At 37.5% G+C, this 17,594-nt stretch overlaps 1 protein-coding gene across 7 annotated transcripts in view; it reads right to left on the bottom strand.

The window, feature by feature from the left end:
* The window catches only part of SPAG9 (sperm associated antigen 9), a 65,278-nt gene that overhangs the window by 22,917 nt on the left and 24,767 nt on the right, over positions 1-17,594 (bottom strand). For 5 of the 7 annotated variants that reach the window (XM_086761991.1, XM_086761992.1, XM_086761993.1 and 2 more), the window contains exons 4-10: positions 14,965-15,059; positions 10,017-10,170; positions 5,576-5,786; positions 5,219-5,318; positions 3,971-4,092; positions 795-852; positions 71-223 (exon numbers count right to left, since the gene is read on the bottom strand). In XM_086761991.1, the coding sequence (XP_086618117.1) occupies positions 71-223; positions 795-852; positions 3,971-4,092; positions 5,219-5,318; positions 5,576-5,786; positions 10,017-10,170; positions 14,965-15,059 (893 nt within the window). Of the gene's footprint in view, positions 1-70; positions 224-794; positions 853-3,970; positions 4,093-5,218; positions 5,319-5,575; positions 5,787-10,016; positions 10,171-14,123; positions 14,383-14,964; positions 15,060-17,594 lie in introns of those variants that run through there. The other 2 variants (XM_010115712.2, XM_010115721.2) reach the window with 1 other exon arrangement.

Here is a 17,594-nt window from a genome sequence, read left to right as displayed (position 1 = left end):
CAGCTACATTAGATACCACAGTGGGTTGGTTTTTTTTTTAAATTTTTAACAACCATTGATTTAAACTTACTTTCTCAGCTCTTCTTCCAGTTCCTTATTCTTCTCTTCAAGCTTTTGTTTTGCTTGTTTTACAGCCTCTAATTCACCTTGTAGTACATCCTTCTCACAGGTCAATTCATCCACCTTTGCTATCAAATCATTCTTCACTACATTCAGTGCATTTCTACAGAAACATTTAAAATATACTTTTACAAGGATGACTATGGACTCATAGTTTTAACTTCAGTCTGATTTTATTCTCGAATTTGAAGACCTACACACTTCTTACATACAGCTGCTGTAAAAAGACACAGCTTTCTAAAACAGATCAAACCCTCTCCCCTCAAATCTCAAATACATTCACACCTCTGTATTAGAAAAAAGTACTGATAAGCCAAAACAGTATGCTTAGAGGCTGAATTCCTCACAGTGCTCCAACGGATTAGCTTCTGCAATTAGAGCTGTGTTTCTAACAGAAAAGATAGGGAGTTGATCTCATTAGGACCTAGCACTGCATTTCTTGTAGCCTTAGAAAGATAAGCAGCAAAAGCTGCTTTTAGGTCCTTAACATCCAGAAAAATACCAACTAAGCCATATATTTCACCAAATATACTTACAAATTCAAAATACTTATACCACCGCTACTCTTAGAACTGAAAATATATTTGTCTAATTTCTACTTTCTGTGTATGGAGATATAACAAAATAAGAGAGAAGGGCAGGAACTTATTTTTTTTATATAGAGTCACACTTACTTTGTCTCCAATAGCTGAGTATTTTCCAAAATAAGGTTTTCAACCTCACGACCCATTCCTTTCCAAAGGAAACAAATACATGAAATTAGCAGATTAAATGGATGTATTTACAAAACCTACATTTTGTCATTGTCCAACAACAGCTGAACTTTAAGTATGACAAACTTGTCAGAAAAAACTGTGACCTATCTGAAGTTTCAGGACCTACCTTCTACAATTAACCTTCCCCTCCACCTTCTTCCCAATCTGCCTTCAGTTAAAGCCTGAAGGCAACCCTGGCTAACCACAGGTTAGTGGTTAGTGCTACCTCCACCTGCTCTGTACATTTTGAAGAGGTTACATTATTTGTAAGTCGAAACCCAAACATGGCATCATTAGGTAAGTATTAGTCCACACAAAAAAGTTAAGTTTAAAATGCTCAATTGTCTTTTATACCATGTTAGATACAAAAATGTATCAGTTATAGACACAAGACATGCTGAGTTATACAGCTCAGATTGCAAAAGCCCTGCAGATCTCCCCACAGCAAATGATACCTTACCAAAGAAATTATGGTCTTTAAAGCCCATGCATTCCATGTAGAGCAAAAACAAGAACAAGAAACATTTCATGTAAGGTGTAGCATGAGTGAAGAGCAATAAAATATTTAGACTTATGAAGTAAGAGTGAAGTAAAACAAAGCCACTACCAAAAAAAAAAAAATCTTAAGTGGAATATGATGTGATTAAAGGCAGGATTTATATGACAGACAGATGTTAGAAGAGTTAACCTTGTCACAACCATTTCTATTGGGAAGACCTCTTACAAAAAAATCAGTAACTTAATAAAAGTCTATCTCATTTTCTGTTAAATAATTTAGAAGCACAGTACTTGGAAGAAATGCTAAGCCATTCAGTAAAAGTTTTAAATGAATATGCTACTATGGAAGAAAGTGAACTTAACTCTTCAGGTAACTATGTATTTAAATTTCTGGAAATTAATTTCTCACCATATTGTTTGCATGCCTGAAATAATTTGCAGGTTTTTAAAAATATAACCTTTCAGGCAGAAAATAATTATTTGATATCTTGCACACCAAAATAATTACCACACTGACAGTGGCAGAAATTATGCTAATTCAAGATTAACACAAGGGAAAAAAAAAAAAGGGTATCTTAATGGTGGAGGCCTTTTAAAATACTCTATGAACACAATCTTCCAAGCAACTTTGGTAAGAGAAGACTTAAAAGATATTTGGATAACAATAAAAAAAAAAAATATCTAAAAATAGACATGCAAGTCAAAGCTCCCTCTTTTGCAATTTCTCTCTCTGGGTTGTGAATTAAAAGTAAATGACATTTAATAGTGAAGGAACTTAGATCAGCTATTGTTACTTTATCACTATCAGGAAAAAGACCCCACAGTCATCAAGAGGTTTTATCAAGTGCCTATTGCTTTTTAAAGGTATTCAGCATTCACAGATAGAAGTACCTAGGATCACTTCCAACAGGTTTCAGGATCCTTTATAATGCAAGAACAAAAACTAGAAAGCCGGAGTGCAAAGGAAAAAAAAAAGTTACCAAGCAAGGGAAAAATGCAGAGAATGTATTTTATGAAAGCAGCAGCCAAGAACGCCTAACTGTAGAAGCAACAGATTTCAAAGACTTTTTTTAAAAAAGAAGCATACACACCAGAATATTCCCCTGGGTATGCAGCCCAAGAGAAAACAGATTAGAGAATCCCAATTAACTACTTTTACAGAACTCCAAACTCAAGTTTAATGCTCGCTTAGAACAGATCTAAATGCCTGAAACACAGCGACTATCTTGGATGCAGGTGTGGCTTTTAACTAACACAGTAATTTGGACTACGGTTGTGCTCCAAGTGAAATGACGATTACACAGTACATCTTTTAGACCAACACATTCTGCATAACACACGCCGTTACAAGAATGTGTGCATTTTGCACACACTGCATTTCTAGCAGTAGTTTTACGGAAAACGGTAATGAAGTCAGTGACAAACTTTTGATATGTTATACTAAAAAGTAATACTATTTTTGCCCATGGAAAACAAAGCAACTGTTTTCAGAAAGTCCTGACAGTAATTTGATTTATTTAAACAACTTATCATGTAGATAAGAGATGGAAGTTGCTATATGTTACTACTTCTTCTCAAATATCTATATTTTTGCATGCAGAATGTGTCATTTGTTGCCCCTGGACAACACAGTGCAGAGTTTTGGATGAATTATGTTCCAGCAAAGATGTGGCGGTCCTTGCTGCTCAGAGAATGACAACAAGTAACACCCATCTTGCAAACTGGAGATGGGCCCGTTACTCCCAGTGAGTAATACTTTGCACAAGCATCACTTACTTGATGTAAAGTAAGTTTCTGGTGGAACACTGAACAACCAGAAATCCAGACTGCATACACAACAGTTCTAAACAACACTACTAACAATCTGTATTTCTGCCCAGTCAGACGACAGAAGGGAACCAACTGCTGATTTTCTATGTACAATGCATTCTTAAAACACACAGGAGTTGCACCTGCATTTTATACATTCCACAGAACCAGCTTTCATTAGTTCAAAATGAAGTGTGAACACCGATACGTTCAAAAATATCTTGTAATAGAAGACACTCATTGTTTATAGAAATCTCCTTTTAATTACCTTTTGGTCCTGATCAATTAATATTCCCAAAACCTACGTTTTATTCAGTCAGCACACAAGCAACAGCAAGCTGCTTAGGAAGAAGAGAAATGGGGGTTCCTCCTCTCCTGTCAATTAATGGTTTGATTCTCAAATTACCACCGTGGCCTTCTGCTGCAATTCTCTTTTACATGTTAAACTCCATAGAGAGGTGATAAAGCCAAGCCATTACAGATTGGGCACAATCTGAATTAAACTACTAAAAACTAGTTCAAGAGAAAAATCCCTGCTCAAGATAAAAATCTCTATGTCAGAGAACATATAGGGAAAATTGAAATAGAGAACAGGGTAAGAAATGCCCCAAAAGATTAGGGCTGATATCATTATATTGGAAGAAAGACCAAACACTTCGCATTTCAATAACCACCTTGGGATGATATTCAAAAGACTGTAATGCAAATGAATGCTAACAGTAAACCCAGCAAGGATAATTAAGCACTCCACTAACAAGGAAAATTCCTCTTTAAATAACCTGTCTTACCCAGTAAATCTGCACCTTCATCCACATCTCCAATTAGGCCAGAACCAGCAGACGACAGCTCTTCAAAGAGTGACTCTGTATTACGGTCAAACGCTTTGTTCTCTATGCCTTTGGTAGGAGTGCTATTCAAAGAATTAAAACAAGACATAAAAAAAGCAGAAAGAAAACATTCCCACAGTGAAAAAAAAATTTGCCTTGTTTTACCAGTAGTTCATTTGTTACTCCCCAGACACAAGAAATAAAATTTTCAGAAGCTTTCAATTGGCTTAGAGTCCTGAATTCTGTTTTCAAATACTACTTTGGCATCAAGACCCCAAACTTGAGGTAGCCGCTGATACTGAGCTGGTCAGGATTTTAATAAATTAAAGCATATCAAGTTTTGACATACAGAAATTCAGCCACATCAGGACTTAATCAGCCCAAACATTTAAAGAACAGACAGATTAGCCAAACTGGAAGTAATTTAATGTAAGAGGAACAGCAAGAGAATCAGACAGAGACTAAACCATTCCTTTGGTCAGAAAGTGGGCCTCTTTCACACAAAGATCTTACGCTGTTAATATTCACTATACAAGGTCATTTTTTCCAACCTCATCACAAGAACGAAACACACAGACACATAACATTTGAAGGACTTGTGGCTAGACCCTAAACTGTTCAGGGTTTGCCTAGACGATGAGGCACTCCCCACACTACTAAAAGAGCACTTGTTTATTTTTTATGGGGCTTTAAAACTTTGGAAATAAATGTTATCCTTCACAAGCAAAAGCCTACAAAGAAGCAGACTCAGGCAAAAGCATTTTGCCAACCCTGGGACTCCACCACCAGGATCTGATAAATGTGGCAACATTTGCAAAGTGAGTCAGATCCAGATCTTAAAGATATGGGTGAGAACACAAGGGCCCAGCTTGGAAACTGCTGTTACCTTGAAACTTAAATCTAGGGAGAAAAGACATCTTGGTATAGACTCTTTGCTTGAAATATGAAAAGAATATTTAAGCATTCTTAAGTCTGATATAATACGATGCACCCTGAACATTCATGAGGTGTAGCAAGAGAATGAAGAACTGTTGTTGCAATTAAAACCTCCTGAAAAATTTGGGGAAGTAATGTCATGGAAGTAGGAGATTGATTATATAATGCATTATTTCAGTCCAGTAAAATTTCTAAACAATTCACAAGTTCAACACTAAAATCTGATACCTTCTAAAACTGGTCTTCCTACTTAAATCACAACACACAACTTACCTGGAACCCTTATATCCACTGAGATCTTTATCCATATCCAACTCTGGAGTTGACTCAATGATTGCCTGAACCTCAGATTTTTCTTCGTTTTCATTTCCACCTAGGGAAGAGGTGGTACATCTCCATAAACCAAAAATCACTGTGATATATGACATTATCCAGATGTAGTTCTTAATTGATCATCAAATTAGTAGATTTCTATTCAAAGACTTATCAAGGTAATTAAATGAGAAGACCTATGGATGTTGATAGTTTAGTGCAGACACTGGAACTGTTCTGGTTTTTTTTAAGATCTTTAACACGAGATTAAAGATGAGGTCCATAGTAACCACATACTAAAAAATTAAAGCAGCTCACCAGTGGACACATTTCTTGTCTCCTGAGCTACTTGTACTTCAATATTCTTGCTTACGTCCAGCTTCTCATTTGGCATATCTGTATCCTTTGCAAGCCCTTCAGCATCTTCTTTTTGAGGAGTTTCAGCAGGCAGTACAGGTACATCTGAAGCAGCTGTGGATGCTGGAGTAGTAGATTTTGAGCCTGCTTGGCTAACATCAGAGAGCTCATCCTAAAATTGAGGAATTATCATTAAAAAAATGAACACAAGTTAGAAGTATTATTAAAAGAGTTAAGCATATGGACTAATGAACAAACACCAAAATTACTGTATTTTACTGAAGAACACGAAAATGCAAAGAAACAGGAATGGAAAGAATAAGTCAGTATGGTAAAATTCATCTTTAGACTACGGCTGTTTCACTTCTGTTAAAGAGGTTATAGCTACACCAAACATGCCCTATTTTTATTATTAATGATTGCTCTCAGTTCATAATTACAGTCACAACTTTAGGGTGCTTTTCTGTTAAGTCTTCCAGACAACAGGCAGTATTCCCATATTAATAATCCTTCTCGCTGCACAGTGAACTGCTGAATCTTCCCAAAGCTGTTAAACTAATTGATCAAGATGTGCATGATACCTTAGAACAACTTAAGAAGCAGACATTGAAGCACTGACGTAGAACACAGATTTAACTCATACAAAAGTATACAGCATTTGCAAGCACTTCAATTCACTCAAACTATTTTTATGCACTTTCCAGTCAGAACTGGAAGCCCTGGATGACACTGGGAATGAGAAACTGGACTGCAGTGACTACTTGTCTGGTCAGATTTCAGATCAACTATGGAGCGTCAGTAAATAGCTCCTTCTTGGCAGCTAATTCCCGGCAACAGTTTACATGCCAGTGACGCTGTATCAAGAACGACCAGTACAGCGATTAATCCAGCTGCTGGACTCAAGATTATGGTCATTCCTCAGACAGGTCTGCCTCAGGCACTGTGCTGGAGGGGCAGGCTAGACTGTGTTTGCTGTAACTAGAGGCTACTACCTGATAACACTGACAGCCCTTTTCTGGACCTTGTCTTCTTCAATTCACATTTTACCCCTCATTCATGACCAGAGCCATACCAGCATCCAGATGTCTTAACTATGACTTAGACCAATTTGTTTTCATATCTGCAGTGAGCTCCTGTTCACTGTTATGTGATGTTTGTTTAGGCCAGTATTTCATAGCACACAGCATTAGAGGAATCTCCTTGGGAAAAATAAAGATGAAACATTGAGGCTGGTATGTGCAAAATGAAGGCTGGATGGTGGATGCCCCACCCCTGGAAACATTCAAGGCCAGGTTGGCCGGGGCTCTGAGCAACCTGATGTGGTTGGAGATGTCCCTGCTCTGTGCAGAGGGGTTGGACTGGATGGGCTTTGAAGGTCCCTTCTCACCCAAACCCTTCTACAGTTCTAAGGCAGAATGGTAGGTTTTGATAACGAGTTCTAGGATTTTGTTTGGGATCCAGAGGTGAAAGCAAGGCTCCTAGACTATCTGTGACATTTAAAGAGGACATGTCTGTTAGGTCAGGAAACCAAAATTTGTCAAGAATGAAGCAAATTTAGCCCTTGTGAAGCATCAGTTCATTGTACTGCTAGCATCCCTTTTTGAGAAGCAAGTGAAACTGAATTTTAAAGTTATATATACTAAAAAAAAAAAAAAAAACCCAAAAAAACCCTGCATATAGACAGGCATTCTCTCATTTTTATTTATGTAATATTACTAAGAACTGTAAACTCTAAATTTTTACTTTTGGAACTTCCTGGAAATACAACATTTGAATTTGTGGGGGCAGGGAAGAAAACAGACATTTATGTTTATCAGCATAAATTAAGCCTTGCATCCTATAGTGACATCCTCGCAAGCCCTAGAAACAAAATTCAGCACTTTCAAGACCTGCCTATCAATTACTTCCAGTTTTCATCCTTTTTTAGTAAATGCCAAAATAAGCAACTACTAATATTTGATATTCTGAGAAAATTATTCAGAAATACATTCAAATAACAGACATCTCTAAAGGAATAAAACATGTACACTTACCCATAGGTATACAAAGCAACAAACCCAACATATGGAAGTGTTATGAGATACAGTGTATCCATTAAAAAAAAAAAGCTACACAATTTACTTAACTGCCTTTTGAATTGGTGCAATTCAGCTGCTGGATAATGATTCATACTTCAGCAAGCTGATACAGAAGGGAGGAAGTGATACCCCTTACCGAGGGAATCCAGAGTTCACACAAACAAGGCATAAAACCTCGCAGAGCTGTTGGCTCTGTTCAAACATTTCTACATCTTTGTATGCCAAAAGCATCCACCAACTGATGCAGCACAGACTGATCACTGACTCTCACACACAAAGCTCAAGAAAAACAGCTTGATAGTGCGAGAGAACACAGTGAAGAGAATGAATGGTCCTTTCCCTAAAAGAATCTCAAATAATCCCATCTATTTTACATTTCTGACTATTATCTACTGTATTTTTTAGCTAACTCTTGGAAACTACTCCGATTAACATGTTTGTTCTAGGACTAATGAAAGTGAAATGCAATTCCATTAAGTGACAATGAATTAATCAAAATATCTCCAACTCTAAGCATTTGAAAGTCAATGCCGGGTTCACTTAGCAAATTTGACTTTTCTGGCAATGTTGCCAAAAAACTTTTCCTGAAAAAAGAAAAATTAGTTTAAAAATTAGGTGATTAAATCTGAGCTAGTAGTAGGTCATCTATAATGCTTCGTAAAAATAAGCAGAAGAAGATAATGAATGGTACATAACCATATGTTGTCTTATGGTGATATCCAGCAATGCCACCGCTGTACAAGCTACAGAACACCCAGTTGTCTTCCTCTGAGTCTCTCCCCGACATCTACTCTTTGTGATACTTTTAGAGGAAACACTGACCATTAACGAAATGTTCATGCATGAAAACAGATGTCTTAAAGCAGTAGAATCTTGCTTGTGCCTGGTATTTGATGATAAAAGTACTTAGAGGAAATAAAAGTATAGATAAAGTTTAAAATTCTGGTTATGACTTCACTATACAATGTTATTTAACAGGTTCACTTCAGAAGAACTTTACATCCACAGCTAAAGAGCAAAGATGCCGCTTTGGACCTAAAAAGCTTATTCCGACTGACTAGGTTTGAAAAATGTAATTCTTTTAAGCTGTTTTGTAAATTCTCTTCCAGCAGTACACTATTTTTAGAACTATACCAAGAAGTCTATTTTGACAATATATGGTAACCAATATAATTTTCTGAGGGGATAGGATGGGATTAGAGACTTCCCTTTACACCTCATCTTCACCTACTTTTAGTCATAACTATGTTGTATTTCAGTTAGCTCTCCTAAAAGTCCATCAATTTATTCATGTTAATTGGCATAGGACAAAGGGAATAGGACAAATTTAAGACCCAAAGATGGTCCTAGCCAAGAGTTTGTTAAGTGACAAATTTTTTAGATCCAAACTCCTGCTGTCACTTCGATATGTTTATAATTAACTGTTACCTACACTTCCCGTTATGTCCATATGACCTCTAAACAAAAAAGTCAGAGTTCCAATTATTTTTTGATATCTTAACTTCTTATCAGTTTAACATTCCCCTAAGTTAAGTTCACTTAAGAAGAAACTCCCCTCAGCTGCATACCTTCTCAGAAATAAGAGCACATCCTTAGTATTCCAAAAAACCTCATCAACATAAATGCACGGGAAGGTTGTACACATTCTGGAGTCCTTCACCCTGCAGATCCCTCCTCCCACTATGCTGTTAGCACATCCTACTCCCGACTGCCAGATTCACCACGCTCCAACACCACTCTCCCATTTTTTCATTTCTGCAGCTTGTTCTACGCCACCCTGTCACTGTTGGAAAACAGAACAATTGCAGGAATTATAGTCAAGCTACATGTAAGGGAAATCACAATTACAGGCTAATTTAGGCAAGTTAGGTCACTCTCAACTCTGCAGTATACCCATGCTATACACCTGACAGTAGGCAGACGCTGCGTTAAGAGTACTGCCTGAGTAGTAAGCAAATGTTTCCTTCTAAAACTGTATTAAACCAGCACACCTGCTTACACTATCTAGTTACATATCTAATGCGTAAAGAACAAGTGACTGACCTTTGGGAAGGGTCCTTAGTGAGAAAGAAAAATCCCACTCCTGTGAGTGAAAGAACTAGCCTGTACCACCAACTCATTTCAAAAATGCAACCCAAACTCCATTTCTTCCAATAAGCAAGTTCCCTCAAAGCTCACTTGAGTAAGCAACGTACTTGGCTTACACAAAGATGATTTAGTGTTTTCCCTCCTCCCCTCCAATTTGCTTTTTCTCCCCACCAGGATCTATAATCTGTTTATGGGAATTTCTCCTAACACACGAGGCAGCCAAGCTGAGTGCTCACCTTGAGGCTTGTGTGAGACCGTGGCTGACTTAGCTCATGGAATTTCCAGTGCTCTGACCCAGGCGTTTCCCCTGCTTCTCTCTGAGTTTCAGGTGTAAGTAGTGCATCTCCTGGAGGTAATGGGAAGATGCCCAGTGATATCGGACGCTCCTTTCTGTTTGAAAGAGAGACAGGTTTCAACAGCCATTTCAGATATCACACAATTTATTTTCCTGTACGTCTCTGAAATCAGCCGGGAAGTGGTAAAATTGTAAGTTCAAGCATTCATACACTGCTCTCTGTTAAATACACAACGCAGCATACACAGTTTGTATTACAGCACATCACTCCTCATTTCACATGGCTTAATTGCAAACAGTCTATTCCATGGCTTTAGGCAGCAGTGTATTGGTTGCACCAAAGCTAATCTATAGTAAACAAGTTTTACAGAAGTGGAACACAAACAGGAATGTAAGATGAAAATGTTTCCTCATTTCATAATTACTCTTTTCAATAATACCATTTTCAAAAATATCATTTTACACTTTTTCTTTTTCTCTGCAACATACAGTACCACCTAACTTCTACAACAGCTAAATCATTAAGCATTTGGGAAAGCTGTAAAAAACCAGCGTAAAGTCCAACTATTTACAAAATGTATGGTGATCTGAAGATCACAAGAATTACATGGATTTGTGTAACTGAAAAAAAACTAGGTCAAGGAATTACTGATGTTAAAACTAGCCCAGCCAGAAGCTGTAGTTTTAACCAAAATCATTTCAACGCTCTACTTCACCCTAAAGCTCCACAATAGTTTGTGCCAGTAAGGCAAATTACTTCATCCCGACTCTTCACCATCTCTATCTTTATCTCTTCCCTAAGGAAAACAACATCTGGAAATTCCAAAGCTTTGTATATTGACCCTAAAAAAAAATTCCCCCAAGTCAATCTAGCTGTCAGCAGTGTGATCAGTGAACAAAATGATTAATTCTTCCTGCTAGCAGGAGACAAAAACATTGTGTAGAACGGAATTCATAGGATGCTACGGTCGGCCCTGAAAAAGAAAAATATCAGCCAGGCATAGAATTCAGATAAAGCACAGTATTTGTTCAGGCAGAACAATGAAATACAGAAAAAGGGACTGTAATCAACTAGCACAGCTTAAGTAGGCTAAAGACAGAAGATAAAAGTGTGCACAAATGACGGCAGCAAATTACGCTGGAGAGAACGCATTGCCTGGAAGTACTCCTGCAGAAACAATCCAGACAGAGTATTAAGATTTCAGAGATCTCACATCTTAGCATTATAAAAAGTCAAATCATAACCACACGTGGTACTTTGCAAGTCTTGTCCCAAATTAAGCATAAGCTAGCTAGAATTCTGTGCAGAGTTAGTACCAGCCTATAAATTACATGCAAAAATACAAAAGGGAATGTTGAAAAGCAAAAGGAAAAGCTAAGCATTTTTATAAATTGGTTTTGTGGGCTTTTTTGTTTGTTTCTTTGTTTCCTTTGAAGAAAAGGTAGTCAAGAAGAGATTGTATCCAGCAATTAAGCAGTAAACTCCTTTCGGTAAATTTTACTTTTCAAAAAACCTCAATGTTCAACTGGGGTTTTAATGGACATGAACTTTTCCAAAGCAGGTGTTCAAAGATGCTCCTTGTTACAAAAATCTTTGCAACTAAGTCTTACATTGCATGTAACTTAGTCTTTCATAAATATTATTCCAAGGTACATTGTTAATTCAGAAGTAGTTTAGCAAAGTAGGCAGCAAAGCAAGTAAAGCAAAAAATCAGTCAGGGTTACAAAATAAAAAGCATCAGATACTGTTCCAGCATCTGCAAAGGAGCTGTGCTGAGAAATCTTCATAAAAAATAGCTGCAGCAATAAACAGAATTTGATTCCAACGATTCCCACTATTGTCACAGGTTCTGCTTTTCTTTAGATTTCCCACAACTCTAGTGTGTGTGGGGAACAAAAGACACAGCACATAAGCTGAGATTATGTCAAAAGACAGACTGAAACCATTTCATTGGTTAGTAAGTCCAGGAACAAGAAAAAAAAAAAAGGAAAAAAAGCTGCCCTTCAGTGGAAAAGAAAGCCGGTGATAAAGCCTGCATTGTGAAGGGCCCTTCGCTTCGGAAAATGCCTCCTGGAGCAATGGTTCAGAGCAGACAGATTTGCTTACTTGCAGGATGTGACACAAAAGCTTATCTTCTCTGCAGTCTTCAGGAGAGAGAACGTAGATAAAATATGTAACCAAAAAGTTCACAACTGACATTTGCTTTTTTTTTTTGTGGAATAGTTCACTATGAACCCATTTTGATGTGCTAAAATACAGTTCAGGTGCACTGTGAGACTACACATTAAATTAAGTTTGAGAAGTGGGCTTACTTTGGAAATTAAGGCTACGATATGCACGTCTGTATTAAAATAAGTTATCTAATCAGACTGAAGCAATTTCAGTTTATTTTACTGGTTGTTGACAGGAAAGCAAAAGAACCCCCTTCTACTCCCCCAGTGTCCCAAGAAATATCTGAAAATACGACAGTGAGCAAAAGGCAGGCGCGTATTTTAAAATCCTGAACTAATATTCTGAAGTGATGTAGCACAGCATTTACAGGAACTTTTAGGATAAACAACCAGATGCTCCGTTCTAAATCCGACTAGTGTTAAAAAAATAGAAACAATTCTTCTACAATTAGATTCCTTCATCCTATATTTTTATCTTTTTTAAATGAATAAAAGATTAAGGAACTGAGTTCCAATTCCTGTAATTCCTAAACCAACAAATTACTAAGGGCAGGAAAAAGCAAACCCCTCAAATCCATTAAATGTTCTCCAGGGAAACAAAAGCACATTACAAAAAAAAACCTATTTCTTAAACCACTTGATTGCTTAAACTAAGAAGTCTAATAAAAGTTATTGAACATGAAGTTCAATATTTTGCTTTGTTTTTTTGTTTTTTTTTTTTTAAGAGTTGGAGATCATTTGTTTTGGGTTTGATTATCTTCCCCTTTTAAAGAAGGGCAGCCTTACTAACTAGATCAGTGTATAGACTGACAACTTTATTTCATTTCTTGGTATTTAAACGTTTACATACACGTATTTATTATCATTGTTATTATTAATTGGTATTTCTTTTACCTATAATTAGCTTTAAACCTTTGGAATGACCCCTCTGTGCTCAGAGACACAAGTTAAAAGCGCACTATCATACACAGTCTACATGCATGGTGTATTAAGAAAGAGTCACATGCCTCTTTCAGAGACACTATTTCCAGCATTTTCCCCTCTTTAAATAAAGTTTACTATTCAATTTACAGCCACAGTTAAAATATGTCAAGTTTTTGAGTCAGAAAGCTATATTTTAATACTTATCCAACTGTTTTCCATTTGTAATTAGAGCACTAAAACGTGTCAAGATTACTTTTGGTCACAATATTCTAACATATCTCAGCTACTGCCCCAGCACCCAGGACAAACAGAACATAACTTGAGGGGGACAGAGAGCTGGCAGCTTGCCATACAAGTATAGAAAAAGAGTAGAGGATAACATTTGGCTGAACAATTGGGAATAGGCTTTAAGAGCTCTAATGCTTAAATAATGATTTTTTTTTCCCCCCTGTCATCAGTCATCAAATTTTTTTAAAAAATAACGTGATCAGCTTATTACTGTGGTTTTGAGCAGATCATTAATTAACTGATCTTATATAATTCTTTCGATTTTAAAAAGTGAAATTTAATAGCACAAAGCCTCAGATTGCACGCATTTTTGGCCACAAAAGATCAGCCGAGTACCTGACAATACAATGAACACGAGCTTAATCCACAATGTTATCAGCACAGGTTTTTTTGCAGTTTACAATAAACCAATGTAATAGCTTTCTAAAAAAAGAGAGATACATAAACTGACCTTGTACTTGCTTAAATAAAAGGCAATGAAATTTGAGTGTATTAGAAAAACATTGTCATATCCCAATCTAGAAATGTTACGCTTACAAAAGAATTGCAAATTTGTACAGAATTTCTCTCTCTAATTTATCATTGCTCTTTCTGTTTGAAAAGAAAATGGAAAGCTGAGAAACAGCAAGAGCACACAAAGCCAAGGTTCAGTAGGTCAGAGTACCTGAGTATCCTTGGTAGGTTCTGCGTCAGAGCTGGCACGCCAGTAGAAATAGAAAAGTGCACGAGCAGCAAAACAGAGAGAGATACCAAGATAGCCGAGTTAATGACCACCGCCCCGCCAACGAAGCCAAACACAAATAGCAACATGCATCCAGGATTCATGGCGCTGCGCTGGCATGGTGAAACGCCGGAACCAAGAAGGCTACACAGGGGCCGAGGGTGTATCTTTGTAGGCAAAGTCTGTCATTCAGCCGCCACAAAAACAATGCCATCAGCAGCAGCTTTCCACTCTTCTGCAGCAGCTCCAGAGCAATGACATCACTGCACTCCTCCCCCTCGCGCCGGGAGCCGCCGGGCTCCTCGCGGCATCTATGCAGCAACGCAGAGACACAGCCAGCCCTGGAGTTATTCTCCCCTCCTTCCACGCAGAGTTCATAGGCTAGAAAGCTTCAAAATCTGCATAATATATTCACATAAAGCCCTCAGAACAAATGGGTACCACGATACGCACCTTCATCAACCTGTACACAAAGCCCCAGCAAGATATCTGTTATTTTGGGACAGCTGCTGACATTTTCCCTGCCTACTCGAATACAAAAACTCAAAAAAAGCTGGAATTGTTTAAGGCTAATGCACAAAGTATATCTCAACGTTTAGCAGTACAACAGCAAAAGCCTTTCTACTGATTTCTACACCATTCTCTTACCGCATTCCAATCATACAACAAATCTTTCCGATTCAGCCAAACCATTGTTGTAGGATTAAAGAACAAAGTCTTGCAAACACAAATGAATGGATTTTTTTCCTTTCATTTCAGAGTGAGAGCATAATAAATAGCTTACCTAATTCTACTGTGTGTTGTGGATTCTAGCTGATCACCCCCTGTTAGCTGATGAAGTTTGGTTCTTTCCAAGTGCTCCATATAATTGTGAATCATCTGTTTAAAATGACAAGAGAAACAGCAGGAAGTATTTAATACCATTTACTGTTACTACAACTGCATAATTCTTGGTCAATACAATATAATCCTCCCCTGTAATGCTAAAAATAGCAAAAGAATTCAGAAACATTAAAGAAACAGGTAAAGAAAGAAGTAAAATTATACAGTGTGTAAAACCACAAACCAGAAGAGAAGCCCATAATAAAAAAAAATAAAAAAAAATTGGAGAAGTTACTTGTACATTCATGCCCAGGAAACATCCTAAGGGCACACAAAGCGTGTATGATATTACAAATGAGAGTTTTGAACAGCAGTGTCATGTTCAAATCCATTTCAGAGGCTGCTTAAGACCTCTGTGTCCAACCGATATTAAAATTTACTATATGACATGCAACACACTTCACTATAGCCTAACTGCAGAGAACTGCAAAGGTCAGACAACATGCACCTCAAATATTAAACACAATGAATCTACAAACGAAGAATCAGATTATTTCCATGGACAGAAATACAAAGTCGGTTTCTCTTCTCTTTTTCCCTTCCAACAGCCAAATAAATTTAAGTTCACTTATACAGAAAGCTTTGGTTTTAAATTATCTAGACTGGTATCTCACAAAAAGGACCAAGTGCCTGTGGATTTTTAGCACTCGAGAAGAGCTTTGCTTGCTCTCTTTCTCTTGAGACAGCCACAGGCCAACAGCCCGGCTCCTGCAGTCATGACTTATTTAATGAACCCCGATTCCAATCGGCTAAAGGATGATCAGATGTAACTGATCCGGGACGCGCATGGGAAGTAACAAATATCGCTGCAGCACTCCAAAGGTTAATCTGGACAGAGATCTTTGAAAGGAAAACTGGGAAAGCCTGAGGAGAAGCCTACATGACATTTAGTATTTTCAGCATTTCTGCACCAACATTCACAGATGAATAGGGCACTCAGAACAAGAAAGGCAGACATCAGAGATGTACTGCAGAAGAATTGAGTGTACTTTTTTTTCCTGAGACACATTCAGGTCATATCTCAAAGGTTTCCTCTTGAAAAAAATACCTATTCTGTAAAACTGTAATTTATTCTGCTATTCTAGAAAGCATGTACACACACTTTTAGAACAGTGTTACTAACAGGCATTTGTACAACCAATACTACACAACCTTTTGTTGTGGGGACAGTGCATACATTAGGACTGAATTCAGCAGGACCTGGAAACCCACATCTACACATGACTTTCAAGCTGGGGCTGATGTGTCCAAGGCCGGTAAGCTTGACCTTCAGATGCTACTAACTTCCGTCCATAATCAGCATCTCCAAAAACTTGCCAGCATCAGCTGTATATGAATATATATTCTTAGTCTAAGATGGTTTTAGTAGAGTGAACTGGCTTAAGATATCCTGATTGATAGGTATTCTACAAATCAGTAGCTTCCATGGTAAACACTGCTTATGTACAGATCCTGGTTTTCCCAGCATTCACCTGAACTAATTAGTATAATTCAGATCAGGAAAAAAAAAAAATCTCACTATTTTTAGAGAAACATTATGTAATATCCTTTAACTACTATTGAAAGCTTATAAAATCTATCCTCCACCAAAACAATATAAATGCAGTGTATCACTAAGACCATGTCATTTGCTTTCTGGTTTTTTTAATGCTAGCCTATACACAGAAGCAACCAAAAGAATTAAAAGCTCCACCTTCAACTACCCACATTTCTTGTTTTTTTCTGTTTCCACCAAGCAACCAAAATTAGATGTTCATATGGTTCCTGTGCAGAGTTTTACACAAGTTTATTATAATCCAAATTAATTTAGAAATTCTAGGGAAAAAAAAAGTATAACTTTGAAACACACATTAGACCATTCTGTATCCTCTTCATGGGAGGGAGATATCACAGAACAGAAACTGACCTACCTGCCAACACTTCCACTTACAGCCCACCAATTGGTTTCTCAAAGTAAAATTTTGAGCAGAACAACTGTGGTGCTTTTTAGCCAGTGAACAGAAGCTGGCTAACTAGTACCTTTCCAGGGAACAACTAACACATGAAAGGAAAAAAAAGAGCAGGGTCAGTAAAACCTGCACAGCTTTCACGTTTTGTAAAGTACACGGCTTAACCTACTTTCTTCTCTCCCCTCAGTCTATTCTGTTGTTTACTAAAATGTCTCATCCTGTTTATTACCCACATACATAGGCTAGAGGGTAGGTCAATTTAAAGGACAACGCAGTTTAGTATTGTTCTGCAGATAAAAATAACGTTGATGGTATATTAAGCAAATCTGAAGGTCATATACTTCAGCATAAAGTGCGTTAAGCTATAGGAACACAAAAATAAGATGAGAACCCAAATGTACACATCATACGCACGTGCAGTGCAGCACTGCAACTGCTCCACCAATCTGGGCTATACATGCCTGTGGTGTCCCAAAAACCAGAAAAGCAGTGGTACCACCGTCTAAAGTCCACATACTGCCTCAATCCAGGGTCCCAAGGATAAAAGTTGGCAATACTGGAATATTGTCCACAAGGAGCAGAG

The sequence above is a fragment of the Chlamydotis macqueenii genome, chromosome 18 (genome assembly GCF_036417535.1).
Source record: "Chlamydotis macqueenii isolate bChlMac1 chromosome 18, bChlMac1.mat, whole genome shotgun sequence".
NCBI classification, from domain to species: Eukaryota; Metazoa; Chordata; class Aves; order Otidiformes; family Otididae; genus Chlamydotis; species Chlamydotis macqueenii.
Note: the sequence above shows the minus strand (reverse complement) of the source record. Positions and strands in the feature narration are given on the sequence as shown.